This window comes from Conger conger, chromosome 9 (assembly GCF_963514075.1).
Source record: "Conger conger chromosome 9, fConCon1.1, whole genome shotgun sequence".
In the NCBI taxonomy this organism is placed as follows: Eukaryota; Metazoa; Chordata; class Actinopteri; order Anguilliformes; family Congridae; genus Conger; species Conger conger.
The window spans coordinates 16,765,324-16,782,966 of record NC_083768.1 but is presented as its reverse complement, the minus strand read 5'-3'; the positions used below and the strand labels follow the sequence as shown (position 1 = coordinate 16,782,966).

At 43.0% G+C, this 17,643-nt stretch overlaps 1 protein-coding gene across 2 annotated transcripts in view; it reads left to right on the top strand.

Annotated features, from left to right (window-relative positions):
- The window catches only part of LOC133136800 (zinc fingers and homeoboxes protein 2-like), a 29,128-nt gene extending 11,628 nt beyond the window's left edge, over positions 1-17,500 (top strand). The window contains exons 2-4 of one of the 2 annotated variants that reach the window (XM_061254544.1): positions 5,614-5,688; positions 12,948-15,968; positions 16,430-17,500. In XM_061254544.1, coding sequence (XP_061110528.1) covers positions 13,125-15,956 — 2,832 coding nt within the window. In that variant the 5' untranslated portion in view covers positions 5,614-5,688; positions 12,948-13,124 and the 3' untranslated portion in view covers positions 15,957-15,968; positions 16,430-17,500. The remainder of the gene's footprint in view (positions 1-5,613; positions 5,689-12,947; positions 15,969-16,429) is intronic. The other variant, XM_061254543.1, reaches the window with a different exon arrangement.
- The last annotated feature ends 143 nt before the right edge of the window (positions 17,501-17,643 follow it).

Sequence of the window (17,643 nt, the reverse complement as noted above, 5' to 3'; positions counted from 1 at the left end):
GGACTGCACTGGCTAGGAAGACGTGCTTGTAACTCCCATACTAACATAGATAAATGTGATCCTCCCTACGTGTGGTTCTTCTCACAAATGCAGTGAATTGCTGTGTTCTATCAAGGCTGGATTTGGACATGCTTCTTTAGCTGTTTTTATTTATTTATTTATTTATTTATGTAATTTATTTTTTTTGCATTGGCCTCACATGACATTGAGGTCTGCGCTGGGCTACTTTGATGTTTCTTTTCCAGCTGGATCTGCTGGACAGCAGCATTGTCAGATATTAAAATAAAAATGAGAAGCTCTAGAGATTGAATTGCTAAAAGCAGCTATAAACTGTACCATCTTAAAACTCCTCCAAGATCCTCGCCAGTCAGTCGGTGTAATGACTAGATGTGTCATCCAGTTATGCCTGATATATATATATATATATATATATTTTTTTTTTTTTTAAGCTTGACATGTTACCATTACTAGTTACCATTGGTCCAAATCTGCCAATAATAATAACCAGTAACATTTCTCCTTTCTTCTGTTTGCAGTAGTGGCAAGTCTGTAATCTAGAAGGTGTTCTGTCTTGCAGCATTTGTGCTTTTCATTAATGTAAGCTGCCAAGCTTCTGCGCTTCTGAAATGCATTGATTCCATCAACAAAGTATAATGTTCACAGTGACCCATGTACTCAAATGAGGAAATGGTGATCTTTCACGACAGCGGCAGTTAAATACAGCTGTTATAATGTATTTGATCATCTGTCTTGCACAAAATATTTGCTATCTAGAAACATTACTATTTGTTGTTTTTCTCCACAAATCTTGAGCCTCTTAAAAATGATCGTCTAATGAATTTATAAAAATGTATACAAGTTGTCTCTTCCCATATTATAAAGCAGCTGGTTATACCACATGTTTGTGTTAATGGATTAAATGTTTGGCTTGTTCTTAATGACTGCAGAACTCTGTGCTTGCTACAAGCTTTAAGTCAGTTTCTTAAATATAATGGATAATTTAAATGTATCATCACTGATGCTCATTCTTATTTTTTTTTAATATTTTATGACAATACAAGTAATTGTGTGGTTTTTGCTAATCTCTCATTTTAGACTAATATATTCTTGGAAAAGACTAGTGGCAAGAAATGTGCTAAACTCACAAAATGTGAACATTGGATGCTGAATCCTAAAAATATACATGAAGGGTAAAAAGCAGACAGCACTCACTCCTGATCACTGCATTCAAATATATAAGCATCTGCACAACATCAAAATTGACATGCAGGTTTATAATTGGGAATAAATGCTAGAAAACGAATGTGTTTGTGTGTGCGGCCTCTGGAAACATAACATTGCTGTACTGGAGAGTCATCTTCGGCATAGCTATGCTAATTTTGATGCTGATTTGATGTAATTTGCATGATACTCCGTGTAGCCTACCTCATGATAATCATCTTTGCCAAAATGGTTATCCTCAAAGTGAAGCGTTTGTAGGCTGGAAGAACGAGCTATTACGTCCAAGAATGATAACTGCAGCATTTCTAGCAGCGAACAATCGGGAAGAATACTAATTTGTTTCGCTATCTTGAATAATATTTTAAAATCTGCAACACATTGGAATAGTGTTATTATCACAGCGATTTCATTGAAGAAATAAGGCGCTTATATTTTGCCCGATAATCATTCTAACATTAACACAACAATCACACTTGGTAAGATCGCTGGTGTTGTCAGTGCCGTTTGGTAAAGTTTCCACGCAGGGACCTGGTTATTTCGCTTGGCCTCCAGACCTGCTGAGCTGCGCCGTGAACGTCTGACAGCCGCCCTCCTCCCGCGCCTTTGAAATGCTAACGCTTTAACGCTGCTCGCAACTTTTAATTGGTGAAGCCTATTGTTAGCGCGAGACCTGTCGGCAGTGTTCTCGCCTGGAGTCTGCGGCGTATTTTCGCCCGAGCGGCGTTTTGTTTCTCATGGCGAGGCCATGAGAAACTCCCTCCTCCCTCTCCGTAGGCCTGCTTACAGTAGTACAGTATGTCCAAACTCCGGGAATAGAGCCATGGAAGTCCAGGCAACATGTTTCTGCTCCAGCCAGATAACCCACATTTAGCTGCGGAACTGGGCGTCACGTAGATAGTTTAAAGGGCATCAGTGGATTTTATATAGGCTGGGCCTATAAAATACAAACGAATTAACAGCTGTCGTTCCGTTTGAATTTCTTACGGAAGGTCGAAATTAATTTGATAATTTCTTGAAGGAAGGGATTTAAAATGGAGACTCATGTACACAGCAAATTAATTGAATCAAATATGTTAGGTAAACATTAACCCTGCTGGACTTGAAGAAAGCGTGTTTGCATCGATTTAACACGAAACATTACAACCAAATGCTTTTACCTGCCTGGCCGTGCTCTCATTGACCAGCCCGAGGTTCCCTATTAACAATGCATACGCTATCCATAAAGATTGTAACCCGATACCGCTCCGCATAACTGTCACATTTGTATTCTTCCTTTTAAAATATTCAGCACTTCCAGCAAATGGTCCCCACTTGGGTGTTTTAAAAGTCCTCATAATCTGGCCGTTTGTAGCACGTTAACTCGTAGGAGCACACTAAAGCACGTCTTTTTAGGGAGAGGTTGTTTTGTGCTTTGATCCGCTGTCTACGGGGAACTTTACAGCACATCGCTGTTGTGTGCTGCTGCTGCATAGACTGCTCGCCCGTAAAAGAAAGGACAGTCTAAATGATTTCTTTGTCTGCAGGGGTGTTTGGAAGAAGGAATGGAGAATTGGCGTTTTAATACAGTTGGACTTACACAACCGGTTCACAGTGTGCTGCCAAACTATTTCCGTTCTTGGCTGGTGTTTGAAATAAAGGTCTTTATTAAGATGTGCACAGTATCCGGGCAAGATGGACGAGGGCTCAGAATTCACGGAATTGTTATTTTAGGTGGTGTACAGAAGGGTCACAGAGTGTTGACTGGCATTATACTGTACTGTTTTTGGTGTACAATTTCTGATGAGTAACTGTCATTTTGCTGTTTTAGGTAACTAAAATTATACTATCAAGGGGTGTACAGTCGGGTCTCTGAGAATGGCTTACTTAAAAGGGGGTGTACAATAACCATACGTGATTCTAATAGTTACATGAGTGGCAATCGTCTGCATCCTGCCCTCAGAAAAGATTCTTTGTATTTTTACAAGAAAGTGTATAGGCTAAGTTTCAAGGAGAAGTACAGCCATCAACTACATCTCAAGGGGGGATTTTACTCTTCTTTTTTTTATTTGGATTGGATGAATGTAAACAACTTTCAGTACATTGAATTGGTCTATTAGCGAGTTTCTTCGGCCTCCGAAGAGTTATCAAATCACCCTTGAATATGATATTTAATTTGATGTCTTTCAAGTAGTTGATTTTAAGAAGACGTTTCAAAGTTTGCCAAATTGGTGCGCGGGAGACATTTCCCATCAAGATATCCATGGGGAAATTAAATGGCTCTACCTGCTGTTTTCTGGTTGCCATGGCAACATATTAGTCTGGAGCTCCACCGCTGTATTTGAACATTTCTCCCCAGGAACAGGGAACCGAAGATGCTCCAAGTTTTCGTTTTTCTCAGTCACAACTTGGGTGGTGCCAGACACCGCTATGTGTGTGCATGTTCACTTGATTGCGTCGATATTGCACTACACAAGGTGTGTTTTTGTGCTTACTCTTACCTCTGTCTAAGTACATGTAAAATTTACAGTCATCTCTCCTTTCTAATGGATACAGTATTTTGTGAGGGTGGTCTCTATGCCTGCCTTATTGTAGTTGCCACCATTGCAGGAAAATAAAGCACAGTTATGTTGAGCCAGTGATAGCAGGCTTATCTGTATCTTAATCCTGTCTAATGCAGTCGATGGATGCCTTTTGGTATTATCCGTCACTTTTGGTATGGTTTCCGTGAATGCATATTTTGATTTAATCATCTTTGTAGTCAAGCTTAGCAGCATGGTAGGACAAACAATGTCTCAAATTCATCCCCCAAACATTGTTTAACATCGCTCTTTGAAGGGCCGACTTCTGTGCCGGTAGAGAGTGAAAAAAAGCACTCTAACGTCAGTGGAACTGTTCCTGGTTCGGTTTGTCTTTGAGCGTAACTATGAAATGGAAATATGGGTGGTGGTTAAATTTCTCAGTCTGCGCTTCAGGTGTGGCCTGGTTTTTAATGCCGAACGGCGAGCAGGAGTGATGTGTTGATCATGCCGTTTTCTGTGATGTGACAGGGAGCGCGAGGCGGTCCGCGAGTCAGCACTGTCACTCTCCTGGGATATATTCGGCACGCTTTCCGCTGCACTTCCCGTAGGTGTTAAAGCGCTCTGTCAGACGCCACGCTCGGCTCCGTCGACGCAATCAAACGGAACCCGAGTTGCCGTTTTGAAATGCCGTCGATACTTCTGGTGTGAGATCCTTCAAGGGCTGTCTGGATGCCTGGTTAAGTCACATTTCCCCGGCACGGGAAGGCATTGATTGCAGCGACGGCTCTCTTCATAGAGTGGCGAATTCCAGAGGAGATGACAGACAGCAAACGATATCTAGACTTTGAAAATCTGAAACGCGTGTCGCGTGAGATGTGCAAGCTGGATGCTGCAGTCCAATGCTCTGCCGATGAGGCTCGAGTTAGTTGGACAATGTAAGAGAATAGCATTCTTGTTGGTGCGGTGGTTGGCACTGTCGCCTCACATCAAGAAGGTCCTGGGTTCGAGTCCCGGCCAGGGCCTCTCTGTGTGCAGTTTGCATGTTCTGCCCCGTGTCTGGGTGGCTTTCCTCTGGGTACTCCGGTTTCCTCCCACAGTACAAAGACATGCAGGTCAGGCTACTTGTAGGGGATTAACAGGGCGGTGCTGTAAATGAGCGTGTGTGCTCAGTCAACCTACCCTGTATGAATAAGGGTTAAATTCAAATAAATAAAATTCTTCCCTGTCGGCCACATAGGGGGGAAAAAAACCGGCGACAAACAGTTTGGGAGATAATACATTTTCTGTATCTGAAACCCTCGGTATAGAGCGGTTGTGATTTCTGGCGAGTAGCGCGGGCGTTTATTATGCATTTATTTATTTATTCGCGTATTTATCGTACAGGAGCGGCGAGGGCGAGGTAGTGTGCGAGCGCGCGTTCCCAGCCCGGCTGTACGGCGTCTGGCCGCTGCTCCCCAGCCGGCGGCTCAGAGAGGATGTGAAAGGAGACGCAGACTCATGCATGTTTCATTAGGCAGGCCCCGCTGCACGCACACACACGCAGGGCAGATCAGGTGAGCGACGCGTCCTCCCGACGGGGGCACGCGGGGTCCTGCCAACACACCCCCGCACCTCGGCCCGACCCGCCGCAGCCCGCCTCGCCTAATTAATACCTGCCAGAAAAAAAAAACTACCCGCTAACACGCGGCGGCGAGGTAACAGAAGGGCATCTCGCCGAATGCGGTTGCCATAACGACGGCATGGAATCGAAGCTCCCCTTAATTCTGCATTTTTAATGAGGAGCCTCTAAGGCTCCCAAAGTTGGGATGAAGGAAGTGCCCAAATAACGGATGGGATATTTATGCTGTGCATTCACTTTGTTTTTTTTTTCCTTCCTCTGCATGACTGGTTTTAGTGAATGAGAAGCAACGCATGGATATGATTCAGTTTTCTTCCCTAGACAAGGTCCTGTAGGAAAGGAAAATCTGAGGTGGGTGGTGCCATTTATGTATGTATGTATGTTTTTTTTCTTTTTTTTTCTTTTTGAACTACAAGCTTCTTTTTTTTCCCCTCCTTTTGTATGTGATGTCTTCGCAGAGCTAAAGCAATATATGTAACATTTTTTACATATGAGGTCCATGCAGTGTATGGCTTTATCAGAAGGAACTGTTTGTCTGTATTTTACCTCTACAGAATATACATAATAATTCAGATGCAAATTAGATTACGTGCTGTGCTGTTGTAATATGTAACACCTCAATGTAACAGCCTCCGGACTTCCCCTGTGTGTGTGTGTGTGTGTGTGTGTGTGTGTGTGTGTGTGTGTGTTTGTGATTTTTTTATTTATTTTATTTATTTTTTGGGGGGTAGGGGGGCGTGATTTGCATTGATCAGTATTGAATTAAGCACTGCGTGTTTGACATTACAGGCTCGGGGTATTTTGTAACTGCAGTGATTGCATAATTTGAGTTTCAGCCATTTCAAACCCAAAATCCTCTTTCATTCACAGCTGTGTTTATTAAGCTTCTCACTGAATTGAGATTCCACCTCAAACTTACTAAGCCTTCAACATTGAATTGTGCAAAAATTAAAAAATTAAAAATTTCTTGACAGGATTTCTAAAAAGCAATTAAGGGTCAGATATGGTCACAACATGGATTGGATCTGCTTAGCCAATTTATCCTTCATGGACACCCTTTCAGATTCCAGTTATTATGTGACTGTGCGCTTCTAGTCACAGTGAATGCTCACTGCAGTTTAACCATGAACCAACATTTATATCCAGTCTATATAGTTGAAAAGCATTTATGCAAATAGGTTTGATTTGCATTAGAAAAAAAAAAAAAATCCTGTTAAAAAAGAACATTTGTCATCAGAATGACAGTGCAGAGCAGAATGTTTGTCTCACCCTGCTGTGTAGCAGCAACGCCGGCAGCCTCTGGTGCTGGTGAAGTGGCTCAGCAGCGTTAAGGCGTTGTTGTGTATGTACCCCGGGTTTGCTCGTACACTGTGAGCCCTACGCGGTGGCATAGCGTAGCACGGAGCCGGCGTGCCTTTTATCAGAGTGCGAGCGGTCCGATCCCTGCACACACGCGGAGAGTGACTGACAGCGTGCGCTACGAGCAGCGACTGCCCGCGCAAAGCCATCATTTCTGCAGGTGGTGCAGAGGAGCGTGTCATTGGTCGGACTGGCGCGGTCGCGCTGGCCCACCAGGTCCTCTGAGTCACGCCGGCCCTCTCGCTGTTACAATCCCTGCTCTGGCAGAGTCCTTCCATTCAGTCGCTGTCAGTGTGCGTCGTGTAATGCTAGCTTGGGCGTCGTGTCGCAATCCGCCACTTTGGCACCGACTGTGGAATGGCCAACTGTACGGCTTTCTTCCTGGATACGTCTGAAACGTCTACTTTTGTTACCGGTTTGCAATGAGCCCATGACTAAAATGTGTAAAAATGTAACGATTGACTGCCATTTCAGTTTTCTGTGTGCCTGGATTCCTACCAATTGCATTATTTGCTTCAAAAGCAATTCCTTTTGCCGGCATTTCCTAAGTAACATATTATCACAGCTCAAGAATAATGATGGCCTGTGAGCCCCTAGTTATCAGTCTGTCATAAGTAAGCAATTACAACTTCCTTTTTTTGCTACCTGAATGCATGGTTCAGTTACCTGTTTCTATTACTGACATACATTTCACATATCAAAATAAATATGTACAAATATGTAATAAAAGAAAAGAGCAGAATTTAAATGGCATTTTTCCATGTCAGTTTATTAACTTTGTAAGGTGATAGCTGTGTCATTCTGCCGTTCCTGACAGATATACTGTATCACGCCAAGCAATCGCAGCTTCTCATGGAGACAAATGTTTGGCTTAAACTGTTAGAACTAAGTGGAAATTTTACCTAAAATGTAGGCATAGCATCAGAAAATTACAGCCAAAAGTGAGAAAAGGCACAATCGGTTTTGGTTTGGAACACACTGATGAATAGAAATGAAAAGTCTGGCTCTAAGTTTAACAATCTTTGTCATGTTAGGTTTATCAGGTTCTTCTTCTGCCTCTCCCTAAATTTTCATCCCTTTGCCATGCTCAAAAACACACACAATTTGGCAGGCATGTTTGGTATGTCTGCCAGTTCATTATGCGTGACACCCATGCAACCGGTATTGGTACATGCATTCTTTCACTGGTCTATAACTAATAATGCATTAGAACTTATAACGTCCGCCATATTGGGTTTAGCGCCATTTTACTGATTTCGATTTTTTTTTTTGTGCTTCTCATACATTGTCCAATTCTCACCTGTGTTAAATTGTGAAGGAAGTTCTGATATGTCAAGACATGGCCACAGGACTGTAATTAAAATGGCTGATTATGTCCAAAATATATCTATGGCCACAAATATGTTGATTGTAGCCATACTTCAGGGTATGATTGATATTGTGGATGAGCATGCAAAGGCTCACAGTAATGTAGTGCAATACGGTGTGTAGGTGGTGCTTTTTGCTAAATACTACCATAGGTTCCATCATGCCAAATTGCACGTAATTTGACAGGAACCCTCAGTTTCCCCTCAGTCCAAGATTTGTTATGGCAATTGAATTTGTCTATGCCTATGCACCTTTAAATCCAGCTTCTATTCAAATGTATGAAGAGGGTCTCTTGTAGGTCATGTGTATCAAATTTTGTGCCGCAGCCATCCAATTATTGCTATTTTCTAATAATTATTAGAAATGCTCCCAAAATGTGTATGGCGGCTATGGCCCCAAATTTAGATTGACTGCAGCTTCAGGAGGTCATACACCATGTTGTGGATGAGCATGCATGCATTTGGATGAGTTGCAGTTGCAACCGCAGTGTCGTGAAAAAATATTTGACCTCTTCCTGATTTCCTCTATTACTTTGTAATTTTCACACAGAATCACTCGGATCAAAATGTAATATTAGAAAATTTTAATTATAATTAAAAATGAGAATACATTTTTCAATGACTATTTCTTTAATGAAAAAAGTTCACACATACCCAAATCACCCCTGTGAAAAAGGAATTGCCTCCATAATTTTAAAAACTGGTTGCATCACATTTCCTATAATTTGTAGTAGTCCTTCACATCGCTGTGAAGGTAATTTAGCCAACTTTTTCTTTGCAGAACTGATTTAATTCAGACAAATTCATAGGTTTGGTATGCCATGATCAAAGGAAACCCCAGAAGAGATTTGGGGGAAAAAAAGTTGTTGAAGTGTATCCGCCTGGAAAGTGCCATTATCTCTAAATGGAGAGCAATTGGAATAGTGAATATGGTGGATATTCCCAGGAGTGGCTGCCTGCCAAGATTCCTCCAAGGGCACACTGACAACTAATCCAGGAAGTCGCACATGATCCCAGTGTTCATGACTCTACAATAAGAAAAAAAGAAAAAGACTTGGCAAAGAAGGGATTCATGAGAGTCGCAAGTTAGAAACCACAAACGCCTTCTCGGATAATCAAACACCAAACTTCTTGAACCATACATATCCCATTATATCTGCCATAAAGCAAATACAGCATTTCACAGTAAGAACATCCTACGAAAAGTGAAACATGGTGATGTTATGTGGATGCTTTGCTGCCTCAGGGCATGGACAACTTGAATTCTCAAACCATGAATTCTGTTCTGTACAAAATAATGTCTGTTCATCTGTCCATGAGCTAAAGAGTAATTAGAAATGAGTTTTGGAGTGGTCAAATCAAAGTCCTGATTTGACTCGAATTGAGATGCTGTGGTAGTCCCTGAAAACAGCAGTAAAGCAAAAGATCAACATACCAATTTGTCTTTATTAATGCAGAAGAGTTACAATTTCTCCACTGCGATGTGAAAGACTGATATCAAATTTTAAAAGGTGTTTGGTTGCAATTATTGCTGCTAAACGTGGTGAAACCAGTTATTAAATTTTAGGGGGCAATTACATTTTCACAGGGGTGACATAGATGCTTGATAATGTTTCATGAAATTGATGAAACAATAATTTCAATAATTTGTTTTGTGTTTACTCAGGTTCCCTTTGTCCAATATTACATTTTGTCTAAAGATCTGAAACCATTCAGTGTGAACAATATGCAATAATACAGGAAAGCAGGAAAGGGGCAAATACTTTTTCACAACACTGTATCATTGTGTCCCCAATGCTCTACAGCTCACTCTTGGTGCTTGGCCCCTGAACATCACTGCTTGCAGCTATATTTGTTATTGTTCTACAGAATGCATCAGCAGGTAAATACACATGACCTGATTGACCTATTAAGTATGGTAAAGACAGAAGTGTGTATGGGTCTGAGAAATCTATTTGCAGTACTACCAGTTCTTCTGTCAGTTGAAAGTAAGACGTGTTCAATGAAGGGTTCTTAATCAGTTCACATTCAGATAGTTTCTGTGACGTTTAGGTTGAATTCATCAACTCCAGCAAAACAGTTTTCTTAAGCAATGTATATAACCATATGAAAATAAGTTATATATCCTTGCCCTTGTATTTCTGAGTGCTGTTCATTTACTATTGTATTTTTGGAGAACTCCTATGGGTGTCTGGTGGGTTGAAGGAGATGGAATTTGTATGGATTTCTGGTTAAAGGATATTATATCTGACATCTTGGCCATAAAAGTTGACATACGCAATCTCTTTCTGGTCTGACAGATGTTTGGAGTTACCAAATCCTGGCTTTAATCTAGATGTAGTTATCTGAACATGTGTGGAAGAAGACAGCTCTTATCGTACAAGAAAGAAATTTCGTTTTTCTTTCTCCCGAATTTTGTCAGCTCATCTTCTGCTCTTTCCATCCCTGCAACATTCTCTGTCGGTCCAGGGGAGTTAAATTGGTGCACTTTGCTTCTGAAGTGTGTGCAAGCAGCTGGCACTACTTTTCCCTCTCCAGTTTCATCATCAGAGCTGCCGCGCAGTAGGACCACACAGCTTGCTGAGGCAGGTTTCAGGAACCCAGTTCATCGGAGGAGCTGGAGAACAAGGGGCATGGCCTGCTGACTGAAGCCCTACCTCCCAGGACTTAGCTGTGGCTAATTAGGCATCACTCCATGGGACTCCTGTCCATGTGCACCAGCACAGGATTCAATCTGGACTGTACCACACTAAACAGGATCCAGACGCACTGACACTGCATTTGATCTAGACCGTACCGCACTAAGATCAGGAACCAGACCGTGACGCAGATGATAATTCAGTATATTTTTTGTAATGCGGCTTGAATTCCACCAAGGTTCAGATTGAACCATTTTCTTGGATAAATATTTCTTGTCCTTTTCATTTCTGCGAGTGGGCTGTACGCCTACCCGATGGGTATTCGCATTTGCTGAAGTTACCCTTTGTCATTTTGTAAATCTTTAAAAGTTTACTGTGCAAAAAAACATTTGAGCACACAAGGTGAAAATGCAGGGTGACTTGCAGAAGTTATTTTGGAAGCTATGGGGAGGCAAGGCCAGAGGAAAGCAAATTTGGAAGCCAGCTAAATAATCCCAATGTTTTTGAATACCATCAACATGGATAGTGGGAATATGCAGAAATCCATTTAATTTAAGAGTAGGTAGACCGTCAGTGTTCTAGAACTCTTTGTTTTCAGTTACCAGCAGTGATGGAGTGAAATACTTTGATGCATTAATTGCTTAATCTCGTCTATCACGAACAAACATGCTTGTTTGCCTTTAAATTGACACAATTTTGTTAGAAATGGAGCTTGCTCAAATTCTATTGCTACAATAAAACACGGTTATTTTTATTTTAAGGTTTGTATTGGTAGGCCTACATTGCAGCTCTTTGTTGCAAGGTTTGAGTCATTCAGCGCCTGTCATTGATGTTACCGTAAGGGGAAGAATCTTGATCAATTGTGCAAGAATGATGGGTTTGTTTTCACTTGTGACAACACGCTTCTCGTATGTGAGTAGCAGGACAATTTAGCTTAAAGTGTTATTAACAAAGCTGTGTTTTTTGTGTTTTTTCACTAAATCAACTAAGCATTTTACTGATTATGCGCAAATGCCATGACAGTCTCCAAATATATGTAGTTTAAATAACAGGCTTATACGAGAGTATGGTTTTGACATGTGTCCAGTGTTGTCTCATGAGCTCAAAATTGGAAGGGGCGCAGAACTGCATTAAAAATGGGTTTTAATATGTGTATATATTTTTTTAATTAAGTGAAAACCCCTAAGTGTTTGGTTGTTCCCGGTCTCCCCAACTAAATTCTCTGAAGTAGAATATCCATTCATTTCATCTGTATTTCAATTAATATGAACCATAAAACTTAGCATGCTTAGCATTTTTCCAAAGTTTGCAGAATGTAAAGATCATCATTCTACAATAATATGTGACTATTTAAAAAGAAGAAACGATAAGGAGTTTAGACTCATGCTGCAAATGTACTTTATACGGGGATGTTGCCTAGTATTACTTTTTCCAGAAATCATGCATCACATCCTTTAAATGTAGATTGTGTGCATGTTGGGTCTCAATAGTAAGGACTGAGGTAGTCTCTCTTGTGACATCATGCTCCACAGGTAGGTTTTTATTAGGTTAAATTTATATATCTTAGAAGCAGCAACAGTCACAGGTAATGTTTAAAACACTTTTAGTGCTGTAGCAACATCGGGGACGCTTAGCTAGATGGACTGGTGATTAATAAACAGGGTTTGTGTAAGATATTTGATTGAGCAGTTTTCAGTTTGCTGAATAGCAGGTCAGTTGAGCATTTCTGAACAACAGTATTTGGGCTGGGAACTCGGATGTCATCTTCATACTGCCCAACACATTTGCGAGTCCAATCCTTATTCGAGGTGCTCACAGGGAACAGAAAGTTCAATCACTTGGCAACTTCTTTCATAGCATGAAACCTGTGTTTGAGAACTTTGAGTTGGACAATGACAGGATTATCATAGAAAGCTACAGAGTGATCAACATAGACAGGGTGCCTGTAACCTAAAATACATGTTTTGTAACAGGTGAGGGTGGGGCCCCTACTGCATCTGGGGGCCCCCCCGCACTGCAGGGCCTGTGGGGCTGTCTGCTACAACAGAAAAAAATATTGTTTATACTGGGGTGGCTGAAGATGTCTGATGATTTATTTGGCTAATATGATTTATTTCAAATACTTGCTTACAAGATAGGATGATGTAGACAGTCAAGATCATCCTCAAAGAAAAAAAGATTACCAAAAAACCAAAGCTGTGTTCTCTTGTAATGAAATCTTTCATCTTTTTTGCCCTTGCTTTAGGTCAGAATGTCTGTAATGAAGTTGCATGAAGTGCCCCATTGGAGCTGACACTGAGTCAGCAAGAGACTCCAGTGCAGACAGAAGAGGGCAGAGGACGGCTCCCTCCTCAGCCACTGATCCGCCCTCCTCCCCAATCTGCCAAAGTTCCATTGTAAGGCCCATACCCCATTTGCCGTTATGGCTAGTCGAAGGAAGTCAACCATCCCATGCATGATTCGAATTAATGAGATGATTGAGCAGGATGACTCTGAGGACATGGACGTCTCCTCTAATGGCACGGTGGAGAATAACTCGTCCCAGACTCTGCCCACTGCAGAGTTGGCTCCGGAGAGAGAGATGGAGATGGAGATGGAGAGGGAGAGGGAGAAGCCAGAGGCAGAGACTCGGCTACAGCGGAAGCAGCAAGGAGGCTATGAGTGCAAGTACTGTCCCTTCTCCACGCAGAACCTGAATGACTTTAAAGAGCACGTGGACTCCAACCATCCCAATGTCATACTGAACCCTCTTTACTTGTGTGCAGTGTGCAATTTCAACACAAAGAAGTTTGACACCCTGACAGAGCACAATGAGAAGTATCATCCCGGGGAAAACAACTTCAAGTTCAAGCGGATCAAAATGAACAGCCAGACCATCCTGGAGCAGACAATCGAGGGTTTAAATGGTGCAGTCGGCCATGACGCTGCTACTGTTCAAGGTGCTGAGGGCTTTGCCACGTTCCCTTTGGGCAAATCAGCCACCGGGAAGATTGGCAAGCCAAAAATGGACAACAAACAGATTTTCCACAAAGGGGAAAAGTTGGAGAATCATGTAGATGCGCTCATCACAAAAGACCAAATCACTGCTGTAAACGTGAACGGGACTGTTATCATCCCTGAAGCGACTATAAAGGAAGGGCTGTCTCACGTTATGCCATTATTGCAGCGACCACCGAATTATAACATGGTACCAAAAATCGCTGTCCCACTGAACACCACCAAATACAATCCCTCGTTGGACAGCAATGCCACCTTAATCACATCCTTCAACAAGTTTCCCTACCCAACCCATGCTGAGCTTTCCTGGCTGACGGCACAATCCAAGCACCCAGAGGAGCAAATCAAAGTCTGGTTTACCACTCAGCGGCTAAAGCAAGGTATCACCTGGTCCCCGGAGGAGGTGGAGGAGGCCCGTAAGAAAATGTTTAATGGCTCCATCCCACCTCTGCATCAAACCTTTACTGTTCTGCCTAACCCATTGACCCAGCCAGCCAAAGTCACCCAGCCCCTTATTCAGACTGTCCCATGCCAGCTCCTTGGACAGTCTAGCTTAGTGTTGACGACTGTTGCCAATGGGTCAACCATGACCTGTCCTCCTGTTACACTGACTGTATCAAACCAAGTGGAAACCTTCAAGAGGCCCTTGCCAGCCCCAACAGTGGCCCCCGAGGTGAAGCGCTCCATGGTCGGGCTGAAGGCAGCACCGGTGTTGGGCTTTACGGGGAAGAGGCCCACTCCAGCCCAGGTGGCAGCCCCAGATGTGAAGCGGGGGATGTCCGGTTCACTTGGGGCCCTAGAAGGGAAATGGCCCATGGCACCCCCAGCAGTGCCCCCTGAAATGAAGAGGTCCATGGCACCCCCAATTGTCCCAGAAATGAAGCGACCCCTTGTAACCCCAGTTGTTGCACCTGAGCTGAAACGGCCTATGGGACCCCCATTATTGCCCCCATTATTGCCCCCAGTATTGACTCCTGAAACTAAGCGCCCTGTACTTTCCCCGCTGATCGGCCCTGATGGCAAGTGGTCTCCAGGTCCAAGTCCTGAACTCAAACAGACCATAATAGCCCCTGTGATGTCCTCTGAAGTGAAGCGGCCAACCATCATAAAATCCATTCAGCCTTCTCTCAAGGCAGCCTCCCCTATCCCCAGCTTTCCCTTGGACTGCAGGAAAACAAGAGATCACATCACAGAGATGCAAGCCTGTCAAGTCAAGAACCAGCTTCCTGAAGACAAGGAGGTACATCGGCTAATCGAGACCAGCGGTGTCTCCCAGGCTAACATGAAAAACTCTTTTAGTGACAAGCATTATCATAACCACAAGGCCGCGCCACTTTTGGCTGTTGATCTTCTGCCGAAAGACATGCTGAGAAAATCTATCCCCACTCAGTTTCCTCTTTTGGAGAGAGTCAAAGGGAAGACCTCTGAGCAGCTCAAGATTTTAGAAGACAGTTTCCAGAGGAGCAGCTTTCCAACACTTGGTGAAATTGATGGCCTTGTGACCGAAACCAGACTTTCCAAGAATGAAATCAACAGCTGGTTTTCGGAGCGCCGAGCCCTGCGGGATAACTTGGAGCAAGCCCTCCTGAACTCCATGAGTTCAAAGAAGGCACACGTCGAAGAGAGGCAGCGAAAAGGAATGCAGAATGGCATTCACGAGCTGGAGGGCCAAACCAGGAAGTCCCCCCTTCCCATCGTCGCTCCTCTCACATGTCCCACGGCTATAGACGGAGCATCACTGGGGCAGCTCAAAAACGTTTTTGCACTAACACGGTGGCCTTCACCTGAGGAATACAATAACCTGGAGGTCCAGACCGGCCTGGCCCGCACGGACATCGTCCGCTGGTTCAAGGACAGCCGGCTGGCCCTAAAGAGCGGGACCTTAGAGTGGATGGAGCTGTTCCTGAAACTGAGCGACAAAGACCAGAACGGCCTGGGCTCACCAGCAAGCACTGAATATACCCAGAGTATCCCCAGACAGTACTACCCGGACGGGAAGGCACAGCGAGACAAGGATGTCAGGAAGTTCACAGAAGGTGCCGCACTCAGCAGCCAGGAAATCAAAAACTGGTTTGCCAACAATCTGGGACAGAATGCATCAGACAGCAAGAATGGCATCCAGGACGGACGAGCCAGAGAGGATCATGGGGGCTGGGTGAAAATGACGGTTGGGGTGGACGGAGGTTTAACTGGACAGGAGATGGTCTCGGATACAGAAAACGTGGCAGAAGACATCTCCGGGAGGGTGACAGGATAAAGTATACACCAGGTAATCGGCAATATAATCCTGGGTTATAATCCCTTAAATTGTTCCATTAATATTAATATTTTCCTAAATTTCAGTGAATAATTTTCATGTTGGTGTTCAATACCAAGTAATACTTCATAAGTAATCGTTTTATTTTTAACCAAGTTATAATTAATATTAAAATAAAGGTTCAGATCATGCATCTATTCTCCCAAAGGCTTCAGATCCCCCCCCCCCCTTAAAACACATTTATTAATTTGAAGAATTATAGATTACTCTATGATTCCACAATTGTGTAATTCACCACCAAGGTGCAATACAAGGTGCAAGGTGAGATCAAGGTGCTGCAGTATACATATTTCCAAAATAATTTTAATTTTAACTGTGAGCCCAGCTATTTATGTTTAACTATGAGGTTGACAACAGCCTGAATAAATATGGTTTCACTAATGGCCTTTTATTTATTTTTTTGCACCTAACAGTTGGGAACGGTGGGAACTGTCCTTTGCACAGAAGAGGGGAAGGAAGGAAGGACAGAAATTCTATTTTTCGTATTTCGGAACCAATGATTTTACATCTGCACTGTCCCAGCTAAATGCACAGCGTTCACACAACATGGCTGTAATGTTGAAATGTCTGCTACAACATTACATGAGGACTGTGGGAGCATTTTGGCTGAGCTGAGATGTAATCAGAGGCACAGTGAGTGGACTCCAACTGACCAGGAGGTTACCGTCGTGTGCCAAAGCTGGACTGCTGCATTATTACACTTTTAAAAAAAGGGTCCTTGTAAATATTTTCTGTATTGCAACAGATTTGTACAATTTTGGGGGAATTTTGTTACATTTGTAATAGGAGTGACTCGTCCCTTTATGTTCCAGCTGGTCCTTACAGTGGTATGTACTGTGTTTTGTAACAAGACACCATGAACCACTACATCTGTTGGCAATACTCTCAGTAACTCCATGTTACAGTGCCCAGCTTCATTGTTTTCTGTCTGGTGGACATTCTGTAAATCCAATCCAAGCTGCCTGTGTGTGCATGGAGTTCTGTCTGAAACTTTGCAACAGTTTTATTTTTGCAAAGAACGCCTTGTCCTTGAGATCAAGTGATGTTGTGGATCTCCTGAAGACAACTGTTCCTCGCCATAGGAACAAGGTGCTCCGAGCTGCACAGGCCTTTCCGCCAGGAAACCTGGGAAAAGTGGGAAAGGATTTTCCCGAAACAATCCGGACACATGCCGCACATGCCATTTCCTTTTGTTCTAGCGTAGTCGCCATTATTATTTCTCAGATGGACACTTCAGCACATTATACATGTTGGCTTTCTAGGAGTACTCTACTGCATGTAGTACTAGTTCCATTTCAACTAGCGCAAACAAAGGCCCGGTAACAGATACACACGCTCTTTATGTTACGCTTCGGATGTAGTCATGTTCGGACATAATATATTAAGAATACTGTGCTTCAACCAAGAATCCTGCTTTTTTAAAAACCAGTTGCTGTCTGCTGTAATCCAATAAAAAAAAAAAAAAAGCCCTATTTAAAAGTTAACCGTGTGCTCTGGATTCCGACTGGCTTTCTTGGTCTGAAGTGTGACCTCTTTGACCACTTGATGATACAGAGTGATTGAATGAGTGGCTGCTGGGGGTAGAGGGAACTGGTAAACAAATTTGCACTGAAGCACCTGGATTGCA